At 29.6% G+C, this 26,161-nt stretch overlaps 1 protein-coding gene across 1 annotated transcript in view; it reads right to left on the bottom strand.

Annotated features, from left to right (window-relative positions):
* Nucleotides 1-964: 964 nt before the first annotated feature.
* LOC108972987 overlaps nucleotides 965-26,161 on the bottom strand; it is a 47,557-nt gene continuing 22,360 nt past the window's right edge. Inside the window, exons 3-4 of the mRNA XM_018939969.1 lie at nucleotides 22,475-22,587; nucleotides 965-1,516 (exon numbers count right to left, since the gene is read on the bottom strand). Coding sequence (XP_018795514.1) covers nucleotides 965-1,516; nucleotides 22,475-22,546 — 624 coding nt within the window. The 5' untranslated portion in view covers nucleotides 22,547-22,587. The remainder of the gene's footprint in view (nucleotides 1,517-22,474; nucleotides 22,588-26,161) is intronic.

The following is a 26,161-nucleotide window of genomic DNA, read 5'->3' as shown; positions in this document are numbered from 1 at the left end:
AAGTCTCCAAAAAGGCGAARCATAAAAATTATGTAATAATAGAAAATTAATTTATTCGGTGCCTTTCGGTGCAATATTTAAGTCATGAAGCACGAACARCACTGCTGTACAGAATATAAATTCTAGATTAGTCCAAATAAAAAACTAAAAAAGTCATCGGACATACTTTTTTCACTGAGTATTATTCAGCGTTTGGATTTAATGAGCTGAATTGCTTAAAAGAGGATATTAAACAATGACAGTTGCTTGCAATAAATTGCAATATTTGATCCAAGAAAATAGTAACAATAAGTTAAATTACCGTTCAGCGCTTGAAATCAGAGAGATAAATTTCCTAAAATAATCCTGTGTAAATATATAATGAATACAGGGAACTGTATCCATATTCTACAAAGATAAAAACTAGTGAAATTATAATTGGCAACTTTAAATGAGGGAGCTGAATTGCTTAAAATTGCGCTGAATAAACATTCATAAAAAACATATTGCAAAATGCGCTGAATAAGTCAGATAGCTTAAATTTATATTTGATGTTTAAAATAAAGCTGAGAAAAGTATTATATTTGCTTGTATTTCAATAATATAAGCGTGCTGATTATATAAAATGCGCTGAATAAATCCTTCATGAGTAGATCAATAAAAAACTTTTACATGGTGCTAAATTTAATTACAGCAACGAATATATTTTATGCAATAATTCTTATGGCATGATGTTGCTGAAATTTAAATTTGTAGATCTAATTTTAATACCAAAGATTGCTGAGTTAAACAATATTGGCCAGTAGAGGTGACATAACGTTTACTCCATATATCTATATAATTCATATTAAATATTCCGCGTATGCGGGGAATTAAGTTTGTTATTACTAAGTTGGGCTGAATAATAAAAATATCCAACATTAGAACAAAATAAAGCTAGAATACCACATTATAATACTTCAGCAAGGTTTCGATTTACTTATATCTAGTTTGTTATATTCAGCTTATTATAATTGCTTTCACTTACCTCATCGAAAACTTCCTGCAGATCCAAACCATGCGTCGCATTCGCCTCGTCGCGCACAGTCCACATACGCAGCGTATGCGGGGAACCGCCCTTGAACAGACTATCCGTTCGCTTCAAGGTTAAATTCAAATTCTCACCGAAAGCATTAAACGAAAYTTTGTGCTCTTTTAACTCTCGTAAATCACCAGCGAATTTGCCATTCGCCGCTTGCTCTAGACTATTCACACCACCAGCACCTGGCGTATTAGCGGCAGCTTTCAATTCACTATAATAAGGATTTTTACTCAAATCCTTCTTCACATGATGTGGCTCTTTGATGGTCGGACGAGCATCTCCRTCAACACTGTTGATGCTGCGTCGCCGACGACGACGATAATGTTCAGRGAGTGACGCCAAACCGTCGTCAAAACTGCTATGCAACAGCTGCACGACTTCATAGTGCGGCACGGCGCTTACATCGGCGACGTGGAACACCGATTGCAGTTGTGTGGGTGACATTTGTTTGTGATACTGTAAAGAAGGAAATAGTAGATGATTTAGTTATGAGCTCTGCGGATTGTACTATATATAATATATATAAATAATAGCATATTAAGATGTTGTATTTCCGAACCGCCTTTAGTTTCTGAGTTTTAGGTCCATATGTGATATCTTAGACCACTAAAGTATAATGTATTATTATGCATGTGTAAATATTAAACCAAAAAAAAATTCTGAAAATCTTTAATTTAAAAAAGTTGGAGTAGAGTTGCCACCTTGTGAAAAAACTAAAGTTATATTATTAACAGGGTATAACACAAAAGTCTCCCACAGAAAGTATTAATTTGAACATAATTTAGAACAAAGTTGCCAACTATCTCAAAAGTTAAAACAATAAAATTACTTTGGACTTATTTGTTTATTTGTCGGCAGTTGTCACCGATAAAAAAGTTTAACTCAAAAACATTAAATTTCAATTAAGGTCAGAGTTGCCATTATTCGCACAATAATGTATGCGAACAGTAATGCTTAGTTTGAACTGATTATACATTAGAAACTCTTTGATGCCAGCTTTTCCTTGAAATTTCTTGCAGTAAATAAAGTCTACGCTTGTAAAGAAGAAGATGAGAATAAAGCGTATTAATTTTTTTTTTTGGAATTTTTATTTTCGAATTTATTTGGATTTTGCAGTATAAATTAAATTTCAAAATTTTGACTACCATATCTGCTGCCAAGTTTAGTACTTTAAAGTCTAACCCACRACGCTGACGCAGCAAGAAATCATTTGTTATCGCTTTACTTTGCATTTTTTGCCTTTATTTAATAGACTTGTATGTCTTGTAAGCAGCTATTAGCCTAAATTTGCCGCAAATCACGTACAAATGTAAAGCGATTAAACAGAAGTTCAAATGACATTGATGCGGAGAACGGTGGGGATACGTCATTAGCACGCTATTTAAGCACTTAACCCTGGCCTAATTCACACAATGTCAAAGTACTGAGTAGAGAAAAAAGTATTTTTATCGAATGATTTCAAGAGGTTGACAGGGTAAGTGAGCTGTTAGAAGCAGTGACGCGATAGACCCGACTGGATAATTACTTAAAGAAGGTAAAGTGTGAGTAATGTGGTGGGAGTGATAACAAAACTGTGCAGCGATAAGTGTAAGTAGAAAGAGAGCCAAGGGTATTTGAAGAATCAAGGTAGGTGGGTATTTAAGTTAACAACGGTTGGTGAAGCCGACAATGCTAYTGTCGACACAATAAGACAGATTCTCACGCTTTGTCAGACATTTGATAGTCTAACTAGTAAATTGCTACAAATGGTTCACAATAATTAGTTTTTGGCTCTGTTAGACCATTATAATTACACAGACTTAAAAATTTTGCTTATAAAATACATCCTATACTATTCTATTTTTTGGAAAGAAATTTGATATTTAAGCAAAAAAATTGTGTAATAATGGAAACGTAATTTACTCGAGCTAAAAAACGCTTAGATTTGATATTGAGATSTTGAAACAACATATAAAAAACATTGCGTTTAAGGAATGCGTTCATATTATATGCACATAAAGGATAGTTTTGAAAATAGGGAGCTGAATTGTTTAAAAAAGCGCTGAGTAAACTTATAATGTATGTTGCTGTTTGGGAAATGTATCCTCATTATATTAATATGACATAAATGTGCAAAGCTTAAAATTAAGTAGCTGAATGGCTTAAAAAGAGTGCGGAATAAGCACACAATGCAATAAGTTTTTGATTGGTTATACACACTCTCTAAAAATTTATTTCAAAGTGCGCTGAATAAGTTATAAATRTCAATTTTTTATAATACTTTCAATAAAGATGACTGGATTATAATATGTGCTTATAATTTAATTGAGCAAAAGGTAAATTTGATAAATGCTGARGATTCTTTTGTATTAGCAAAGCCAAATTTATTTTACTTATGAAATAGGTCCAATGTAAAAAAGAGAAACATTTCGAAAAAAGCATTGTCAAAAAATTAAAAACAAGAAAAATAAAAAATAAGAAAATAACTAACACAAACCTTTTTTTTAATATAATTGAATTTTGCTTTTTAAACTTGTTTACCCTTCACAAATACAAAATTTCCCAAGTTTGCTAAGTTAAGTTAAGTTAACTTAACTTTAAAGTAAACATATAAAATATGATTATTTTTTACCAGTATAAGATATATAAACTAAGTTTTATACAAATAGTGCAAAAATCAAAGCCAKAGGCCACCAGGGCGTATGAAAAACTAACATGTAAAATTCATGAAGACCGCCAAGTGTACTCATATATTGCGGGAGTGTGTACGATGTTATTATTGAACAAGGTGTCAAAGGTGTCATCTTAGCGGAATTTCTCGAAGCTAATTAAGAAATACATCTCTATATATAACATATCTATATATTATATATAAGAACAATAAAAGGCCCACGATGATGGGCTTTATATCGTATACGAAGCCGAACACAGATATATTTGTARTACATATAAATAATATATGTATAGGTATAAATATATATATACACATAGAAATAATTAGCTTATTATTTATACAAAATTACAAATATATTTCCGACTTTAAGCCCCAAACAGTTTGATATATTCATATACACATATATACTGGTTTTTGTTAAGCGCATCAGCCAATACCCGCTACAGCAACAACAACAAACAAAGTAACATGCTTAGGCACACGGATACTAAGAAGATAATAAATAAAACATTTGAATATATAAATAAATGCCGGCAACAACAATTCGTTTATGAGGATGCTACTGCTGCTACTGTACTACCARAGCTGCGGTGACAACGGTTTAAAATATCGATAAAAACATAGTAAATTATAAAACTAAATGTAAAACAGTAAATGAACCGTTTGGATACAACAGTAAATGTGCGGCAATACCTCAAATAAGAAGCGGCGACTAAACGGAAAGCAGGAGACGCGCCTTAAACTCATATGATACAAACATAAATACATACATATATACATATCGATATATAGTTATTGTTGTATGCGTTAAAGCGAAGCAAATGCGACTAGCAGCGCTGTGATTGAGCTGAGCTCAGCTTGTGGTGTTACTGTCTTGACTTGGTCTGACAAAATGTGGTTTGCCTTGTCGCTGCAGGGTTTTTTGGACTGCGTTGTGTCGCCRCGACCCATGTCGGCGGCGTTGCTATTGTCGTCATAGTCACTATAAGCTTGTGTATATGTATATATAAATACACATRTATATCGACAACTCTTGTTGTTGCCGCAGCAAATTATTTTCGATTTGCTTTACTTTAGTTCTGTCTTTTATTTGTTTTAAATTAAATTTTATTTACATTATTTTGTTGCGCACCGTTGGCCGGTGCACGTTGGCGCTGTTACATTTAAGTAAATCGTGCGCATTAGTTTGCGCATGCGCAATACAATTCGCCTCAACTTGGTTTATTGCAGTTCAGCGCAAAAACGGGCTGGGTCCACAGCTTTGTTTTAAACCGTATATTTACTCTGTTCCTTTTTCAAATTTCTAAGCTTAGTATTTACAATTAATTTGAAATTTATTTTTGTTTTACTTTTTCTGCTATTTTTAACTGATTTTTGCTCTACTTAATCTTGTTTGTGCCTTTAGTTTTCAAAATCACTCATTGGAGGTGTCTAATTCGCAAGTAAATACAAGTATCAATATCTTTACAACATTTGCTTGTTGTATTTACAATATGCATTTATACTGTACATACGGTGTATGTCTTTGTCTTGTTTTTTAAGCGTTGGCTTCGCTTGTACCTGCTGTCTGACCGCCTAATATCAGCTTTAAAACAGCTTGTTTGATTATTGTTAACTGATCTGTCTTAGTTTTTGCCTCTTTTAATATGTTTGCTTACATATCTTTTATGTGAGCTAGTTGTTGTAAAATTGGTATATTATTTCATTTGGTTTTCCTTCAAATTGTTGTTTAAACACATGTCTAAAGTTGACGTTTAACACCTAAGTCTTGTTCATTTGTATGGGAAATTCACGAGATTTAAATTCGTTTTTTTCCATTTTATTAAAATTTATTTCCATGGTTTCTTCTTCRCTATCACTGTTTCAATTTTCCTTTTCTATACATCTCCTATCTGATATCTTTTTGTTCAATTCATCGGTTGTTCAATTTGTTTGTTCAATTCATCGGTAGTAAGGTACCAAATGATTTGCTCGCACAAATTCTTCAATTGCCAATAAAGTGAGTTTCAACCATTTTCTTMATTGTAACTAAATTTAGCCATTATGTATATCGCTTTTGTGCATTTTYCTACCCTGAGTAGGGTATATTAGGTTTGCCACCATTTTTGTAATACACAAAAGGAGACGTCAAAGACTCTATAAAGTACACTTAAGGTCAATAAAAACGCACCAACACTTTTGTAGACTATATAAATGCAAAGTAAAAAAAAATTCTGCTAGATCTAGTGGGTTATTATTTCTATGAAATCGCGTTGATGACTGTTCAGTTATTGTACAACCATTTTTTGGCTGTGCATTTAAAAAGTTCTTCGTCTTTTATAAAAAAAGATAATATTGACGGTTTGGAGCTTAAAAAGGAATCAGGCCGTCCTGAAGGTCAACTGGGAGAATAGACAAGTTACTGAGGCGGATAAGTTGAAGCGTCCGYTATAAGCGGATTTAAGTGTCGAAACTATACGTCGACAGCATAAAGATGTGGATTTATATGGAAGATGGCCTGCCAACAAGTCACTACTAACACAAAAAAAATTAAGGCTGTATGACTTTTTTGGGCTAAAAAGTACCGAAATTTGGATCAAAATGATTGAAACCCGATTAAGTCTCCCAACGAAATTAAATTTAATTCTTTAAGTTCATAAAATTTGATTCACATGTGCCATTCAGGTAGTTTTAGTAGTAGAGATTCTAGGATAAATGTATAAATGAAAAAATGTGAGTAAAGAAAATTAATTTTCCTCAAAGGCAAATGAATTGGGGCTGCTTTTCACACCATGTTTTGCAACATCTACATCTTGATGAACGCAATATGCGACAATGCTTGATAMTTTTTTAGTACACGCAATTGAAGAGCAATATCCTTATACGGATCAACTAGTCTTCCAGGATGACTCAGCGATATACCATCCTACCAAATGGCTAAGTTTAGATTGGAAATAAGTCTTGTACAAAAAAATGTATACAATATTAGTGCATATGATCACATTCAGCTCGATTTTTTATATTTATTTGACCAATACATATATATAACAATCTAAGGATTCAACGCTTGGATTGGCCTAGAGACTAACCTTATTTAAACCCTATTGAGCATAATATTATAAAGAAAAGTGAAAAGAAAAGTGAATTTATAAAGATTTTAGAACTGATTTGGCATGGTTCCATTATAAGAAAATCTATTGAGGTTGTAGTGAATTCCACGTCTTCAAAAATTCCAGTCCGTTATAAGAAAATCTATTGAGGTTGTAGTGAATTCCACGTCCTCAAAAATTTCAACATTTAACGAAGTTTAAATAATCAAATTTTTAGGTAGACAACACTAAAAAGGCAGCGTTTGGGTTTTTTCTATATAAAGGTCTAATAATACTTATGTTAACTACATGTCCTTAGGACTTATAATTTATTTTTGAAAATATTCTTAGTAGACAATTAAAATCTAATTTGATTAAGTACATAAACTTGAAAAGCCTCTTTGGAGCTGGTGTATAAATCAATATATTACCAAATATATAAAGACGAAATTAAAATTAAATTATCCCTTAATTGACAAAAAAATTATATTACCCAACTGAAAATTGGCATTTAGTTTTATATAATTTCTTATATTTACAATCTCTGATGCTTGGTTAATTTAGAAGCCCAAAGCATATATTTAATAAAAAATAAAAATATTATATTATATGTATAGCTGTTAAGTATTTATTATATATTTCGTACCATCAAAGTGTAKACTTATTACCTACAAGTACTTAATTACTTATACATTTTAGAAAAAATCAYGTTGCCTTTTTAAATAGTCAGTCCACTGAGTTCTATTAATTGAAAAGTATATATATTTATAATAATCGTTCACTTAATGACTTATAAGTTCTACTTTTTGCCGCAAATATACTTAAGGAAACAATCTTTGCTTTAATTTCTATAAATTGATTTTAAAAATTTTGTTAAAAGTTTAGTATGAAATTTTCACTTTTCTTATTTGGGTATATCCATTCCATAACCATTTCTTCTTCAAATTTACCGACATGCATTTAATTAATTATCAATTAACATTTAATAAATAAAATAAAATTTGGGTAGACTTTCATGATATGTTTTAAGTTTCCCATTTCACCTAAACGTAATTTTCATAAAAATAGTTTAATGAACTATTAAATTAAYTTACAAGCTCTCATTTAGTAGAAAATGAAAGCAATTCTCTTTAAGGAAAGCATATTATCGTTCCGATTGTCCGTTTCCGTTATAACCCTCATTTTATTGAGTTGTTTGTGAGAAGGTCATCTATTAGTCATTTCATTTAGAGCTTATTCCGTTTGTTAAATTATTCAACAATTAAAGTGATTAGATTGTTTGTAAATTTAGTAAACTAACAAAATTTTTACCTACGTAAATCGAAAGAGTTGCTAAATAATTCATTGAAAAATCCGTCTATAAAAGTAAGTTCTATATACTAACAAGAACCTTTTTTGTTTGCAATAAAATTCCGGTTTAAGTCTTTACTACATACCGTTATCTACCTGTATATCCCCAAAATCATGTTTTCAATTTCTCAATKTGTGTAGATGCCTAATTTTGATATAAATTAGCGCGAGGGGCAAACAAAGTGGCACATTGCTCAAATKTTATGTGTGTGAAGTGTTGACTTTGCGTCAGATTTAAAAAATTTTACCTAAATTTTACCTAAATTTTTTTCATTGCTTTTCTGGTAACCTGCTATGTTAACACAAAACGCACTTTACTTGCAATTAATATATTATATTTTTCATTTCACTATTAATTTTTTACTATTACTGTTATTTTTTGTTCATATTTATTGATTTCTCGCGTTATCTTAGATTAACATAAACGCATTTATCTTACACTCAATTTCACGCTCATTGACAGCTGCACATTAATCAAAAATATTGCAACCAAAAACATTTTTTTCCCATCTTTTTGTGTTAATTTTGTTTTTATATTACATTTTGTTTATTATTACAAAATCTCTATACGCCTCATTGCATTAACAATACGTTGACCAATAGCACTCAGCGCCCGTCAATCGCTACATACATGTAAATTTATGTAAATTTTGATAATTTCGAAAAATTTGTCGCTGATTTTTATCACCACTCAGCAGTTGAAGTGCAGCAAATCGCATGCGCATAAAGTTTTGAAGCAGATTTAATGAAAGTATACTATGAAGTGCATTTATATTATCGAGGTAAAAGGTGGGAAATATTAACAAGACTTTTATAGAGATTGGCACAAAAAATAAATATTTTTAAATACGAGTACATATGTAAGGAGCAGTTAGTCAATGTATTTAAGCTAAAGTAGCTATGTAACTCGTGTGTACAACCCTACATATTTGAGCACCAATTCGAAACTTGGTTATAATGTGTTCCAGGCAACTGTTTAATTGAGTTAATTAGAGAATTTAACCCTTTTGTATTATTGTTACAATATGCTAATCGTATTCAAATTACGTATACACACGTTTTACTTTTTAAGTTTTATAAATTTTTTAAAAATATTTTTAATTAAAATAAATAAATAATGAATTTTTTTCAAAAAATATAAATATTTAAAAATTACTTAAAATATTTTAAAGTAAGCTGTAGATACAACAGAAATAAATAACATAAATAAAACCCAATGAATAATATTTCTTTTACAATTTAAAATTGCAACAAAAAAGAACTATTTTGAAAATTAATACGCACTCATATTCTAAATGTTAAAATTTAATTTTAGTACTTAAAAATTATTTAAATTATTTTCATGGTAACTTTTAAAAGTCGCTTTCAAAATATTTTCAAATATTTAGGTTTCAAAAATTAAGTTTGGTTTATTAAACCAATTTTTAAGGAATATATTAATATGAAGTAAACTTCTTTCTTTGACTCTGATTTTAAGTTTTTACTAGTGTTTTGTGCTAAATTCTTTTCCTCAAAATTTTAAATGATTTGATTGCCTCTCTTTTATTAAAATTTCCATACTAATCTTTTTTGCAATATGCTTTATATTGTCGAAGTATTATTGTTCGAAATTTTAGTTAATTTAAGTGATTTTTTATAAATTTTTTTAATCTTTTTTGAGGACATTTAATTTTATAAAATTTTAAATCTACAATAAAAAAAAGTAATACTAAGTTTTGCATTAATTGTTTTAATTTAAAATTCAAATAAAAATTTATACAAATTTTAGCTGTTAAAAATTTTTAGTTTTGTTAAAAAGAAAGTTTTGTTTCTCAGAATTTTATTTTTAGTAATTAAGGCCTACTAAATATTACGCTTTATGCGGTACATAGAATTATAAAACTTATGTTGTTGTTAATTTTAAATAAAATAAATTTAAAAAAATATTAGTTTAGAATTATTGAAATTTTTTATTGATTAGTTTAAAAGTTTTTGTTTATATTTTTTCTTAATTTTTTTGTTTACTTGTGCAATAATTATTATTAATTAAAATTAATAATTTGTATTAAAATCCCAAAAGTTTTTTATGAAATTAAACCAAATAAAATATTCTTATTACACCTGCAGATTTTTGGCTGCGCATACATAAATAGCAACGGAAATTCTTAAAGAAAAAACAACAAAAAAATTATAATAATAACCCAGACCACAAAAGCTTAACACAAAACAATACAAAAACGAATGCAAAAGTTGACTTTCAAGTGCACTCAGCGCTGATTCTTCCATAAATAAAAAACAACAACAATAACATAGAAATAAACAAAGCAGCATAATCACAAGACTTCTTACAATTCCATTAACAGAGCAAAACACGCCGCAAATGACCCTGTAACCATTCTGCGCCAACTGCCGCACCGCACCACCCCGCACGCAAACAAAAACCGAAAGCCACATTTCGACCAAAGCGAGTAGCAACAAATTTAAGATCGAGCTAAAATTCAGACTAGGGGCGGAGTTATTTTAATTCTCTACGCATAAGCCAAAGCTGTGACGTCGTTCATTGGCAGCGCATTGCATAATATTGTTTTTGTTGTTCATATTCATTTGTTTATATATTTTGGTTCGAAAATATTGCCAAAGAAGCAACAAATGCGGCACAAAGCAATTCGGAACGGAAACGAAGATAAGACGAAGGAGAAGAGCAGTAAAACCACCGCTAATCAGTACACATATGAACATATACATACATACGTATATATGTGCATATTTATAAATAACATATCGGCAAGCAAAAACATTAAGCTGCCTGGCCTGCCAAGCCTTAAAACGGATGCGCGAAAAAAACTCCACAGCGCTTGCAGCAAAAAGCAAAAGCTATAAATTTGCTACAAAAGTGAAATACATACGTATAACTGTAAATATAAGCGGAAAGCAGAAGAGTTATAAAATATTGCAGTTGGCAAGCAAAAATGACGATAATCAAGCAAATATTATACGCGAGTAGTTTCCTAGATTCGCAGACAATCGTACTATAACTGTTTGCTTGTACGGAACTACATGCTTGTACACATGCACACACATGTTTGTATTTATACAAATGACATATAGTATGTGATTGCAAACCATGTAGGGTGAGCCTTTTAGTTATTAACTAACTCGTCTAAAATAAATTAGAAAACTGTACGAAGTTGTTTTATAATTATTTTTTAAAGTAGCTTGATTAATTTTTCAATTTTTTATTATTATCTAACAAAAAAAATTATTAAAAATTTATATTCATTATTATTAATTGTTTCTAAAAAAATTTAAATTTTATATTTTTGTTAAAAGTAAGTATATGTTCATAAGATTTAAAAAAATTTCAATGAATATTTAAAAATTTTATTTGGAGTTTTCATATTTACGTTTGTTTTAATATGTTTTAATTGAAATTTATTTTAAAAATTGTTGACAAATATCTTTCTAAAGCTTTTTCCATTTTTTTTTTAAATTTTGTGTAATTTTTTATTTACCTAATTTTTTTTCATTTTTATTAACTATATATTATCAAATTATATATTTCACGGAAAAAATAAAATGGAGTACTGAAAAAATTGAAATAGGAAATATATCTCTATTTATAAAAATATAATAAATAAAAATGTAATTAATTACTTAACTTTCACAAATTTAAATATAAAATTTTTGGAAATTTAAAATTTTCTGTTTGTCTTTTTTTAGAGAAAATTCAAGTATATTTTTATTACTTCAAATTAAAAAGTCAAGTAAAGTGTAGTAATTAAAATAAACCAATTTAAAATAAATTTTAAATAAAAATTTTAATTTAACATAGATTCAAAAATTTAAATAATTATTAAGTTACTACAAATGTAAAACTGGGAATTCAAATTTTTATGTATGTTATTACTGTTTAAAAAAATCAAATATATTTATTTACATATACATACATACATACATATTAAAATAAATTTTTAAAGTAAAAAAAAATTATATTTAATAAAAATAGTTATTTTTACATTTTAAATAATTACTAAGTTACAACAAATCTGAAATTACAGTTTTGTAATTTAAAATTATTTATATAGGCTTTACTTTTTAAATTAGACTATTTTAATTTTCTGCATTGAAAATTCGTTGATGTATTATATTGTTTAATTTTTGGGTTTGTTATAATGAAAAAAATCACTTAGGAAAATATAATATTTTCCTAACCTAATTGGTCAGTATTCTAGGTACAACTGTGCAAAACTTTTTCTTCGTTTCCCATTTGTGTACATTCTTTAAAAATTACCAATACTCATGTCTAATGATTCCTACAGCCTCCTTTCACGAACTCATTTATATATGGTATATTGGCACGCATTGGCGAACCGAGCTGTACAACGATCTTTAACCCCTTTATTTTGCCACAAAGCAATTTTTATTGATCTCTCTTTCAACTGGTCTTTGCAGACACTTCTTCGGCAATTTGCAAACGGATTTTACTTTGCACACCGCAGCTAGTAAAAGTGAAAAACAACAGCTTTTGTTGTTATTTTTTATTTTTACATTAAGAAATAGCTATGTATATACTCCATTACAACATTGATGCGTTAATATAATTTTATAAAGTGTTAAAATATGGATAAAGTTCGTTGCTTAAGTCTTTACAATCGAAGATAAAAATTACTCTCTATTAATTTACCAGTTATCTGTRTACATTTATTACATRCATACATATATAAATATGGCATACCCAACTTCCACTAAATAGTAGTAGCATTTCAATTTCCTGAAAATATATATTTTTAATTTTTTTTTCAAAGATGCTAATAAACTTGACCTTAATATGTCACATTTGCTTGCATGAAAAAACATTGTCTTCTTATTTATGCTCCAAAAATCATTAATCCGGCTGAAACAAGAAACAGCTGGTGGAAACTAATTAAAAGTGAAGCAAATTAAAAAATGGCGGCAAAAGCTACAAGCCGGAACCTCAAAATGACTTTATTTAAAGCAGCATTAAAAATAAAATTATTTAAAAAATTAAATTAATTAATTGATTTAAAAATATTTTTTACATAAATTTTATTTTCAATATTTTTTTTTTTTTGATATTTTATGTTTTATTTATTTTTCTTAAAAGAAAAGCTTCTATAAAAAACGAAATGTATGAAAATGAAAATAGTCTTTGAAACAAGATTATAGCAAATTTATAATTACTTCTTGATACATATTTATTTTTAATTTTCCAATATTTATACCCATACGTCCAAAAATAATTCACTATATGTTAATACAACATATCCATATGTATTTGCACTCAACGAAACTGAAAGTGCATCCAAGAAGGAATAACTGTCTGCAAATAAACAAACCGCCAGCCAACCAGCCAACCAACGTACAACCAGTTTGGCTGACCGGTAGAGGCAAATGACTGCGCATGCGCAACAGCCCGTAGACAACTAACTACTGCCATTAACTTTAGCTGCGCTTTTTCTTTTTCTCTCGCTTTTGCTTTTGCATTTTGACTTTGCTTATGCCTTTGTTTTGCTTCTTTGTTGGTTGCTTGGCTATTGGCCATTTGCTTGCTTCATATTGCTGCCTTTACCAGCAACACGCATTTATGCGGACGCGCACACACACTTACATATCGCTGAATTTTACTTTCATTTGAAACGTGTTTTCCATATGCAAGTCAACGTCACAACTATGTACAATGCGCAAAAACGAAAAATAAAACAACGGCATAATTAAAGCAATGAAATTAAAAAGTGCAAGCGACAGCAAAAACCAGAAGCGTTGCGTTGGACAGTCAGCGATAGCGAAAAGCAAAAGCAAGCGTTAAAGTAACAACAAGTAATTTAGAGAAATGGCAAAAACAACAAAGTTTGTGAAAATGTGTTTGTAAAAATAACAAAAACAAGTGAAAACTTGCAAGCGGATGAAGCGGGTGGACGATTTGTAGACAGTATTGACTGAAAGCGGAGACATGCATGGCGAAATAGAAATTACTGTAATATTTTTCCGATGCATATAAATGATGGTGAGTGGAAGAAAAAGCAGTCGAGAAGCAAAAATAGTTCAAAAAAACGTATGAGTTTAGGATTGAGCAATTGAACTTTTCTACTGAAACTATGGATGGGATTAAGAGACTACTTTAGCAATGGAAATCTTTAATCTGGCAGGATTTTGCATATTCATAAAATTTCAGTCTTGCTACCAAAAAAATAAGTATAAAAATCGTAAAATTGCAAAAGTCTATAGTCACAAAAAATAACAAGCCTCTTGCAACGATGCGCTACACCAAAATACCACTAAAAACTGCCTCCTCTCATATGCTTCTCCATTTATCCGACTAACTCACTCAGTCGTAATGAAAGCTTGGTTCGTCAACTGGTACTCTCTCCTACTTTTCTCTTATTACATAAGATTTCTAATGAGTTGTGATTATCAAATGCAGTGCTCTCTCTTTTAGAGTTTTTGTGCATTTAAAGTTTGATTGTTTTTGCTATGTTTTACATTTGTGTTTCTGAAATAGTTCCCCTGTTCTCTTTTTCTCTTTTGGCGCTTCTCTAAACACCTACATATGTATGTGAATCTCTCTAATGAAAGTAAAAGCGTTAAAAGAGCCTTAATTTGCGTGCGAAATGCGGCTTGTTGAAAAATCGGAAATCGTTGGCAAAAAAGTCTAATTTATAATTGCAATTTTTTGCCTTTCTACAAAATTAAAATTATTTGCACTTACTTATACCTATACTTATACTTATATTATATTTAGACTTAGACTTAGATTTAGACTTAGACATAGACTTAGATTTTGGTTTGCACATAAAATAAAATGTGAACATAAATTAGAAAATTATGAATGAATATATCGAACCGAATGTATTTCAGTAGGGTAGGGTATGATCCCTAATTTTGCCTAAATACTTTATATGTATTATTTAAATCCAAGCATTATTTTTCATTTGAGCCAATTTTACATTTATTAACTGTACTGATCCAAAAAAAGCTCTGCAATTGACGGGTTGAGTGTGTTTTAATTGACTACAATTAAGCAAAGTGTAACAAACAAAAATTAAACAATTACGATTTGTGTCAAAGTAACCGCTGAAATTACCAAAAGTATTACATAGCTTAGTAAGGAAAATAATGAAAGCAAAATAAGCTATTTGTGTTTGCGTTTATTCGTTGATGGGTATTAAAAATGGGAATTCGGAGCGAAACGCTGCGTGATCGCGAGCTAAGTATTTCTGGCGCTTTTTGATTTTTAGGTTAATTGAAGTGCGTGTTTTCGCTTTAAACAGGAAATTTTAGATGTCATGGCATTTTGTGGAGCTATTTACATAAGTAAACTTTTAAAAATATTTAATTTTTAAGGTTTTCTTTAATTATAATTTTTTACTTTTCTCACGCTTAATTTCTCTGTCACTTGCTGTCTTCGCCAAATGATTGACTGCTCACCAAAATTCAACACACAAGTGACTGGCTTGCCATTTTGTCTTTAAATTACCTACTTTTATCTTTCTGTTACAATTTTTTTCTGTTTTCGGTTTTTGTTCGAGCATTTGACGCGCTACTTGATTGCTTGCACTGATTTACTTTGCTCGACTACTTTTTGCACAATTTATTTTAGTGCGCTTACTTTGCGAATAAATAGCTACATGTGGTGTGTTCGCTTTCATGTGTATTTTTCTGTCTGTTCACCTATCCTGCGGGCATTCGCACCTGCTGTGTTTTCGATTTGCTGTGATTACCTAAGTAATGTGAGCGCTAAGCTGGATTCATTTAATTGTGTAGTCACATAATTTCGAATGAAAATAGCTTAGTCAAACGTGTTGAGGTATTTGATATACTGCCGCCATTTTTTGCTATGAATGTGAGTACAAAAACTGTACAGGGAATTCCGAAATCTTTAAAGTAAAAATGTCGACACAAAAAATTGTGGCATAAAACACTGTTGCTTGGCTGTTTCAGCGTTCAATGAATTAACTTTGTCGGCTAGACAACTGCTAATGCGTGTTAGTATTTAGCCTTTCAAAATTAAATCCCGGGGTAACGATTTTTTGAGAATTAGTATTTCACTTTTTAGTTTGGTTAATTCGGGATTTCAACGTGAAATTTCGGGATAACGATCTTTGGACAAATATTTTGGCATATATATTTTCGATTTAGTTAGTAGTTGTACTTGTTTGAATGCACTTACTTCAAAATTTAAATGCGAAAAATTCGGAATCCCGATGATCTACAACATTTTTATTATTTTTTGTTATTTTATTAGTTCATTCATGTGTTACAGCAAATACGTATGTATGTGATTACACAAGTATGTATGAATCTAAGTTTTACAGTTATTCACACTTTAGGTGGTTTTGAACTGTGTAAAACACTAACCAAATTAATGTATTTATTGAAATTAAATGATTCAAGGTTTACTTCGCACTGAAACGTGAATTGAGCAAAATACTTGCACATTAAGATCAAACAAATAATATTACACACAGGAAGTGAATTGCGAATAGCAGCAAATATAATGATTTTAAGAATGAATCCTGAAATTTCGGGATCCCGACAATTTTGTACCGAAACTTTTGGATGCAAAAACTTTTATGAAGAATCCCGAAAACTTTTGGAAGCGTTAATTTTGTCGACAAACTTTCATTTTAGTAACTTGCAGTTAAAAATGTTCATTGGCTGTTGCTGGGAAATCCCGAATTTTTAATACCAATAACCAATCCACTTATTCCTGCTTTTATTATTTTGACTGAGTTTTAATTTTTTTTTTTTTTTTTTGTAGTTGCATTAAATGTGCTTTTTATAAGCATAAAAATGTAATCAGCGTCTCTGCTCCTAAATCCTACAATTGTAATGCGATTCAATGACGAATAATTATTTTGCTGCGGTTWTATTATTTATGTAATTTTGTGTATCTAATTTATGGTATGTATATACAATAAAGCAATAAAAAAAAAACTAAATGTCTTTGTGATATTTTCGTGGTTAGTCATTACATGCCCCACCTTATTTGGCATGCTCTAGCACTATACTTAATGCCCCTAAAGTTCAAGTACGATGCAGTATATTGTTTCAGAAAAAAAGCATTTACTCGGCTTATTGCAACTGTAAAACTGTATACGAAAATTTACTGTTATTATTCTTTTTTTACAGATTTCTTTCACTGTCTCTATGCCGCGCAAAGTTGATGGTCCCCCATATTGATGAAATTTATACACCGTCAAGCAAATATCAACTTAGAAACACGATTTTCTTTAATAAAATAGTGTTTAAACTGGAATGTATGTATTTATTTTTGTATTTTATGTACATATTTTAGTGCTTTATTAATGGCTCYACCGGGTGAAACTGGTGCAGTAAGAATACAATTGTTTGATTATAAATTATTATTATAAATGAGAATGTTAGGAAGGTTGTATACATAGTTTAAATCCGTATTTTTTGTTAAAAGTAAATAATAATAAGAAACTAAAAGTTTCTTTAAAATTAAATTTTTAAATTAAATTTTTTAAATTTAATTATAACTTTTGTATCATCTTTTATCTATAAAAACGGATTATTTATTAGCCTTACAAGTGTTTAGTAAGCTTTGTACCAATACAAAATAATGTCACCCTGTAYACTTTTTACTACGAGAAAGTTTCCACAAAATATTAAGCATGTTATAACAAAAGTGGCAATTTATCTTTTAGTGCCTTACTATCAAATACTTAAGGAAAAAGCCATTATAAAAACATTATTAACACAATGTCAATRTAAGAAATGTCCATACTAGGCGCTTTTAACAAATTATAAAGATATAAACTAGTTTCAAAGTTTCAGCCTTATTTGCTAAAACATTGTACAGGAGGTTAGTTTGAAAAGCTGCGAAAATATAATAAATCTTATATTTTTAGGGTAAAATTTCAGCAAACACTCGGCAGAGGTTTCTTTAAACCTTTTAAGTTCAGATATACTTTAGCCGTAATTAAAACTATGTGAACTCCGCATGCAAAGAACATTCGAATAAGTTGAGTTAAGTTTAATTTTTTCTTGAACAATTCTTCTTATTTGCTGATCACCTTTCCGATATTGGTATGTCTATCTTGTTCAATATATTAATTCAACATTGACACAATCGCCAACATTTGTTTCAGTAAAGTCAACTTGTTAATACAATTTATAAGYGTCCTTCCTAACGATCAAACTGAAAGAAAGAATACTATTTGAGTATTATGCGTCATTTGCGCGWAGCTATTCGTAAAATAGGCCGTAGTTATGGGCCGACAACTCTTGGTTTTTGCACCACGATAATGCACCGTCGCATACTYAATTGATTCTTCGAGAGCTTTTCGCCAAATTTTCAACTAATATCGTGCCGCAACCGCCGTATTCGCCTAATTTAGCTCCGTGTGACTTCTGGCTATTGAGCAAACTCAAACGACCGCTACGGGGAAACTGTTTTGAGTAAACTGAAAAYAGTAAATAGGAATTTCGAGGAGTAGAAAAAACACTGGCTCAAGTGTATTGTGGTCAAGGGGGCATAGGGACTTATTTTGAGGGGACGATATAGATTTTGAAGAATAAATTAAGTATTTTAAGATTGTGAACAAATCCCTACTATTTTTCGCCCATAATAGTATGCMCTACAGGTTTACCACAAAAATTACAAAAAACTTTACACCTAAAATACAAGTATAAGCATGCTATGTACTTTTCTTTGTACTCAGCGCTTTTTAGTTTTTCTTTCGCTTTTTTGTGCCTAATTGCCAGCTAATTRTGTATGCACAACTATTTTTTAATACGCACACACACGAGTACAAAAAATTACATATTTCTATGTGTAAAGTTCGCTGTGTTAATTTCAGTTGGATGTGGCAACTTGACTTTGACCCTCAACTGTGGTCACGGGCTGAGGCCAAGCGCGGGAAGGATGAGTTGTGTAATTTTGCGTGAGCTTTTAATTTAACACAGGCAGCTAGAAACGATTATGCACACGAGTATGCGCGTTCACAGAGGTGTTGTTGTGTATTTCCCAGAAATACAGTTGTAAGTCGAAATTATTTAAAGCCATTGTTACTGCCAGTTTTATTCGTACTTTTAGTAGCGACTATTGCACGGTATTTCTTAAATTAGTATTTAATTTAAATTAACTCTATGGATAGAGCCTGAATATTGATAACGAATGTAAGGAACAAATATATGTGAAATTTAGAATTATCACAATTTTTCGCATTGCAATTTATAATAAAACWTTGATAATAAGAATTTAATAATAAAGCTGGTTGTTTTAATGTGGGCTCCCAATGTTATATTTCGATATTTCGACAATTATGGAATTGATTAATTGCTAATATWGTCGGAACTTTCATCATTTGTTAAAGATTATTATCATATTATAACGCATTATGTTACAGGGTTGCCATCTATAAWAATTAATRATCAAAAGTCATGTAAAATTCAAAAAATCTGTTGTTAYAATATCTAGTTTTGGAATTATGGTTTAGAAATTTCAGCAAAGTGTTTTTAATAGAGTTGCCACATATCTCCGATGATCAATTTAAATATTTGATATATTTTAGTTATACAAATATAGAGTCAGATAGTCAGTCCGGCAACAAAGCAAGCAATATTTATTAAAAGATTCCCACATACAATTAGTTTTGATTGTCTTTAAAAAAAAATGAGGTTCTTGAACAAATACATATACATATTTTCATAATCAAATAAAAAACTTTCAAATAAGACACTTTAAGTATTAAAAATGCATAGGAATCAAGTTCTACTTTAATAATATTAATACCGTAAACAAGTTGCCCTTCTAAGGGTTGCCATAGTTAAAAAAATCGTAATTAAATGTTTTATTAAAACTAAATAAAAGATTCAAGCATCTCTAACATTTTTTTTTTTTTTTGTCTTTTGTAAACTGGAAATATTAATCACATGTGCACTCACAACGAAGTAAAACTTCTTGGCCGCAAATAATGTCAAGCGACCTTGTCCATATTTCTTTTGAGGGCATCAAAATGAGATACCGTAATTAATGCAATAGGTCAAACTTCATTTTAATATGAAAATATGCAGGCAATAAACAAGAGTTCATTTATTGCAGTTCGTGCAGAAGTCTACTATAAATAAATAAATTCAATCAAAAACCGATTAATTGTTCATATATTTTTCAGCTTTTGATGGTTTGCAGACSCTGAAAAGCGCTTGAGCAAGCAAGAATTGTATAAAAATCAATAAAATAGGTAGCAAATTTATACAAAAAAATAAAAATAAAAAGAAAACTTCTTCATGTTTATTTCATTGAGAAATATATCAACCGAAGAGACAGCATATTTACTTTATCTGAGCAACTAAACGCCCATTTGAATGCAATTGTATAACTTGGCAGACAATTGACTACTTGAAGTGTAACCTAACTCAGATTATGCAGCTATATACAGATTATATTTATATATATTTATATGTAGTTCTATGGGTTTCTATACGGTGCTCTGTACTTCTATGCTATTCTTTTGTATGCCGTGCTATGTTTATTGCATGCAGTTTGGTGGTTCAAGTTGACTATAATGTTGTTTGTACGAGCAGACGCCGGCTACAGCTACTACAAGGCATGTAAACGCATAAGCCGCGAAGGAAAAAATTAAAAATACTACAAAATTAAAAAACCACTCACAAATGCTATTATGCATAATTKATATGCCTATTTCTATATTTGTAAAAAGTAATCGTGTCCACTGGCGACCTTCTAAGCACAAAAGTAACAAAGTTTCGAACAAAGTACGTGCGCTTGTCTGCTTTAAAGCCATCGCTTGTGCATTCTCAATATTAGTTGTTGWTTTTTTGGCTGGTGACGCCCTTCTGCAAGTAATTTAATTGTCCGTCGATTTTCTGGTTTTYCTCTGGCTAATGACTATCACTTCTTTTAATAGATTATTTATTGTGTTGTTTTTTGCTTAGAAAAGCATGCATTCTTTACTGCCGCAACTTTTTTATATATTTCTCGCATGCGATATTTTTTTTTCTATGATTTGTGCTAATTTGCATATTATTATCCCTCTCGGCGGCACGTCTCTATTGGCATTGCTTTGCTGCACGTTTGTGACTAAAGTCTATTGTTTTTTGTTAGTGTTGTTGTTGTTTGTTTCTTTGGTCTYATAATTAGTATTCAAACCCCTCTGCTGACTGTTAATGACACAGCAGGCGTAGCCAGAAGTGCATGTAACTATGTAAGTGTGGTTAGTTTGAAGGCAGCTGTATGCCATGCGATTAATTTAATGGACAGATGATCAGAAATAGAAAACTTTTAAATTTATGCGAGAAATGTTTGAATATTAGATTCAGAGTTGACGGATGCTCTACGAATTATGTTTAAATATTAGTTAATAATAAAATATTAGTTTTATCAAGGGGTTCGATATTTCAAGGTCTTACAGCCATAGTATATTTAGTGTAGTAACATTTCAATGATTATCACAATAACCACTGGCTGATATTTATACTCAGAAAAGCTGCAGCTTAAGCTTTTGCGAAACGTCAGCTTAAGAAAAGTTAAGTTAGGCCAATATCCACCCAATTGTTGGCTGTGTTTATAGGAAGTGTATGCCCAGTGATTGAACTTATAAACAACCTCAGAGCATCTAGGAGCTTTTGAGAATTTTTAGATCTCCATATCGATCATTTAACTATTTCAACCGATTCCTATCGAAGTCACAATATTTTATTGCAYAATTTTTTTGTATAATTTATAATAACCATAGAGCAATTAATAAGAATTTTAAAGTAAGTAAAATACCAGTTGATTAGTTCCAACAATTAAAATAAAGCTTTCACATGGCTTTCATTATTACTGTAATGTAAAAGCTTTCATTGACTTCTTTTCTTGAAATTTTATTGGGAAAAAAGTTTTTGCTTATTGTAACCTGAGATAGAAAGCTCTCGGATACCTTACTATACAAGTTGGCTGCTTTCACCAATTTACTTTAAAATAAAGCAGCTCCTGAATTCTTGAAAAAAAAAATGTTTAAGTACTACTTTCAAAGCTTTTGCATGAAAGCTCTTGCGTACCATGCTATGTACGAGATATATCTTTTTCAACTATTATACATACATATATAGACTGCGAAATACCTCTTATAACTGATAGCTAGAAATATGTGTTTACATATCTTTCCAGAGAATCATTATAAAAGAAAAATGTTGCACTTGTACTAAAGCTAGTACAAAGCTTTCACGACTGCATAATAAATTTAAACTTATCAACGAAATTTCTCTGTTATTAAGCAAGCTCCCACGTTCGTAATATATTTTTGTTTGCGACGCAACATCAGAGTATTTTTCCCCACTGAGAAAATATTTAGTATATATACTTTGTTTACTTACATCTGGCAGTGATGAGCATATTGTGACAATTGAAGCGATGATCGCCAATAAAATTCTAATGTTGTGTGACATTTTATATATGATGTTGATGCTTAATAATTTCTAAAGGTTAACTGTAAAGAAAAAAAAAATTAATTAATTAATTGAAAATGTTTTTTAAATTAAAAAAATTAAAGCCCTATTAATTTAAGTAAGCTCTTAAGGCCTGTCTCTTATACACATCTAGATGTGTATAAGAGATTTATACTCAAAAAATATGCGCACCTAAAAATAATCTACCCTGCTTATTTTTTATTTCCATACATTTATTTAATTAAATCTTTCAAATAACAAAAATTAAAATTTTCATATGTCATTTGTCATACAGAAGTAATATAAAAATAAAAATAAATAAATTTTTGATTTTATTATCAGCACACATTTTTAAAAAATAATTTTAAAATAAATTCTTTGTCAGCCATTCGTTTTCGAAAAATTCCAAATGCACACATAACACCCAATTCATCATTAAATTCTAAATAGCCAACAGCTTTGAAATGTTATATATGGAATTAAAAATTATTCTCTTTTTATAATAATCATCGTTAAGCATTATATTTTTTTTTTTTTTTGCAAAAACATGAGCACAAATTGGATTACAATCGATTATTTGTTCTCAGCGCACAGAAGCAGCGAATAACTGCTGGCTAATGTTAGCTGCGCAGGTGGCAATCATTATGTGATTAAAAACGTGATCACCCAACCTCTCAGTGCATGCAGATATATGTATAYTTGATCAGCAGCTAATTATATTTACCTTAATTACATTTAAATATTTGTCTATTATCTGAAGGTCATTTTTATATACGGTGCAATAAAAAGGTGGTGCYATATATTGCCAATAAAAAGTGGTTATATTTGTTGAAACCCTTAAGTATTTAGATAAATTCAAAGAAAAAAGGAAATAAAAAAATACCAAACTATATATATATATAACTATTTTATTTAAAATTGCAGTAAACTAATTTTATTTTTAATACTTTCAAAATCCTCCTTTTTTAAAGCTTTGTGTATTTTTAAGGTAACGTACAGACAAAAAAACATTTTTCAAAACTTCAATCTCATATTTTTTCTAAACTTATGAGTTTTATGGAACTTTAAGAAAATGTGAAGCAAAAACATATATTTTATTTTAAAAATTTATTTTAAATATTTCTCATAAATTTACTTTAAATAGGTTTTTTTCTAAATTCATTAAATATTTTTCAAAAATTTATTTTTAATATTTTTTCAAAAAACTGCTACATATGTAATAATTTTTATTTGAAAATTTATAAGATATTTTTCAAAAATATATTTTGTTTTCATTTATTGCTATTTCTTTGTGTGAATTGCATAAATAGGTTATTTTGTTTRTGTCACTTAATGAGTCATAATATTATTGCACAAACAATGGCAGTAAAAAATATTAGTAATGCAAGCATGACAGCCGTAAAAATAAAGCATATGTATTTAGTTAAAAAACAGCCAACAGTAAACGAAATGTAATCGTATTCTACGGTGCAAGGCATTGGTATAAATTTCATTTTMGATTAAAATTTGATATATACTTGTATGTATATACTTAATATATAGCACGTGTACAAGCACATATTTAACTAGAGAACAACGTTTGTCGGAAGCCCAGTTATCCATTTCCATTTATATATATATTTTGTATAAAAAGCTGGCACTACTGCAATTTTTTTTACAATATATGTGCAAATCGTAGGGCGCGCGCAGACACAGACCCAGTGGTAAGGCGGTGTGTAGGCGGCTTAGACGGATAACTGGGCTTCCGACGAACGTTGTTCWCTAGTTAAATATGTGCTTGTACACGTGCTTGTTATAAACATTGTATGTATAATGTATAGGTGTCCATGAAGCTAATGTTTATGCAGCTATCTGCTTGGAATACACGRAATACGAAGAATGAATGCTTAGACAATTAAATTTTTATTGTGAATATATATTATATAAATAAGTAATTATACATATTACTACACATACACCCTGGCAAAAAGTATCGGGAATTCTTCATTTTCCCTTCTCATCTCCGGCAAATATGGAAGACATGTTTTGACGATTGGAAGAAGCGTTGGCACATGCGCATCGTTTCAAATGGATGTTATTTTGAAGGCGATAAAATAAATTTGGATGATGATTGAACAATTTGCGTTTTATTTATAAATTCTCGATACTTTTTTGACAGAGTGTATATTTCAAAATATTTCGCAGTTCTTAAAAAATTTCTAAATTAATTATTCATTTATAATAATGTTTAAAACGTGTTTTCATTAATTTAAGCTTTAATTAGATAAACAAAATATAATATATATTTTGAACTCTCTTTGAAGAATATTTTATAAACGAAAAATATTGAACTTGAATGTTAATTTTTTATATTACTAAATATTTTTATTTTTCTTTTTTTTGAAAGATCATTTGTGTCGGAATTACATGTCGCGAAAATTTTTAAAGTTTGAAAAGCCAACGTTATGAATATGTGATGTTTATTTTTGAGAAACGAAAATTAGTTGGTGAAATTTTATTTTAAATGAAAAAACGAAAATTGCTATGTTAAATGTATGGGAACCTAAAAAAATAGCAACACCTTAGAGTTAACCTACAGCGCCTGGCTTGATGGAGGATTTTTTGTTTGTCAATTACTAACATTTGAGGGGGTAAGAGTTGAAAAAAACAATTCAAAAAAATTWGTTTGAAGCATCCTAATCTGTATATAATATAGAAAATTTAAATTTCAACGAACTACGCAAAAATTTAAACTATGGTGTTGTTTAGAAAGCGTTTTTAGTAGACAATAGCCATAGCACRCAATGCAAAGCTTATTATTTATTGCAATAAAATATGACCTTTCACACATTGCGGAATGCAAAAAAAACTTTGCGTTTCACAAATGTGAATATAATTTTAYTTGTGATGGCATATTAAAATTTGGATGGATAATAGCAGTTAGAAAAGGAAAGGCAAACTAATCATATAACATTATTAATTGTTATTAATTTAATATTAAAAAATAAGATTAAATATTATAACTTTAATTTAAAAAAATCAGTATGTATAAAATTTTACTAACTCCATCGTATACAAATTTAATTTTCAAAATTGTTTCTGAATGAGAAATTGTATGGAAATTGTGCGTTTKCACCACTTCATTCTTTCACTAAATTATGGCACTCAATTTGTATGTTTACGGTTATACGGTTATGTAATTGGTGCAAAAAATTGAATTGTCTGTTATAAATTGCAAGGAAATTAAAGTCATTTTGCTACACTTTCCGCTGTTTGAGTGAAAAGCTGCTAAAATTTGATTTCTTTAAATTTCAAGTTAAGAAAAATACATTGTTGCTTACTGTGCTTTAATAAGGTCAGTGAGAAAGTTGTGCAATCACTTAAAGTTGAACATATTTGTAATTATTATTGTAATTATTTGCTTTGAGGAAATTGTTTATGCCACTAAATTGATAGTCCTCATTGGTTAATATGGGAAAATAGTAATAGTGCATGGCAATTTATCTTGTAACAAGTTCGTGTCTTAAGTCTTTTGTATTTGGAAGTTAGGTAGCCCGTTTCTTCCTTAAATACGTCACATTGGTTTAATTTCCTTAAAATTCTTAAACTAAATTTATAATTTCACTATACTAATTA

The sequence above is a fragment of the Bactrocera latifrons genome, unplaced genomic scaffold (genome assembly GCF_001853355.1).
Source record: "Bactrocera latifrons isolate USDA-ARS-PBARC rearing strain unplaced genomic scaffold, ASM185335v1 scaffold_443, whole genome shotgun sequence".
Classification (NCBI taxonomy): Eukaryota; Metazoa; Arthropoda; class Insecta; order Diptera; family Tephritidae; genus Bactrocera; species Bactrocera latifrons.
The sequence above is the reverse complement of the archived record's forward strand: the minus strand, read 5'-3'. Positions and strand labels throughout refer to the sequence as shown.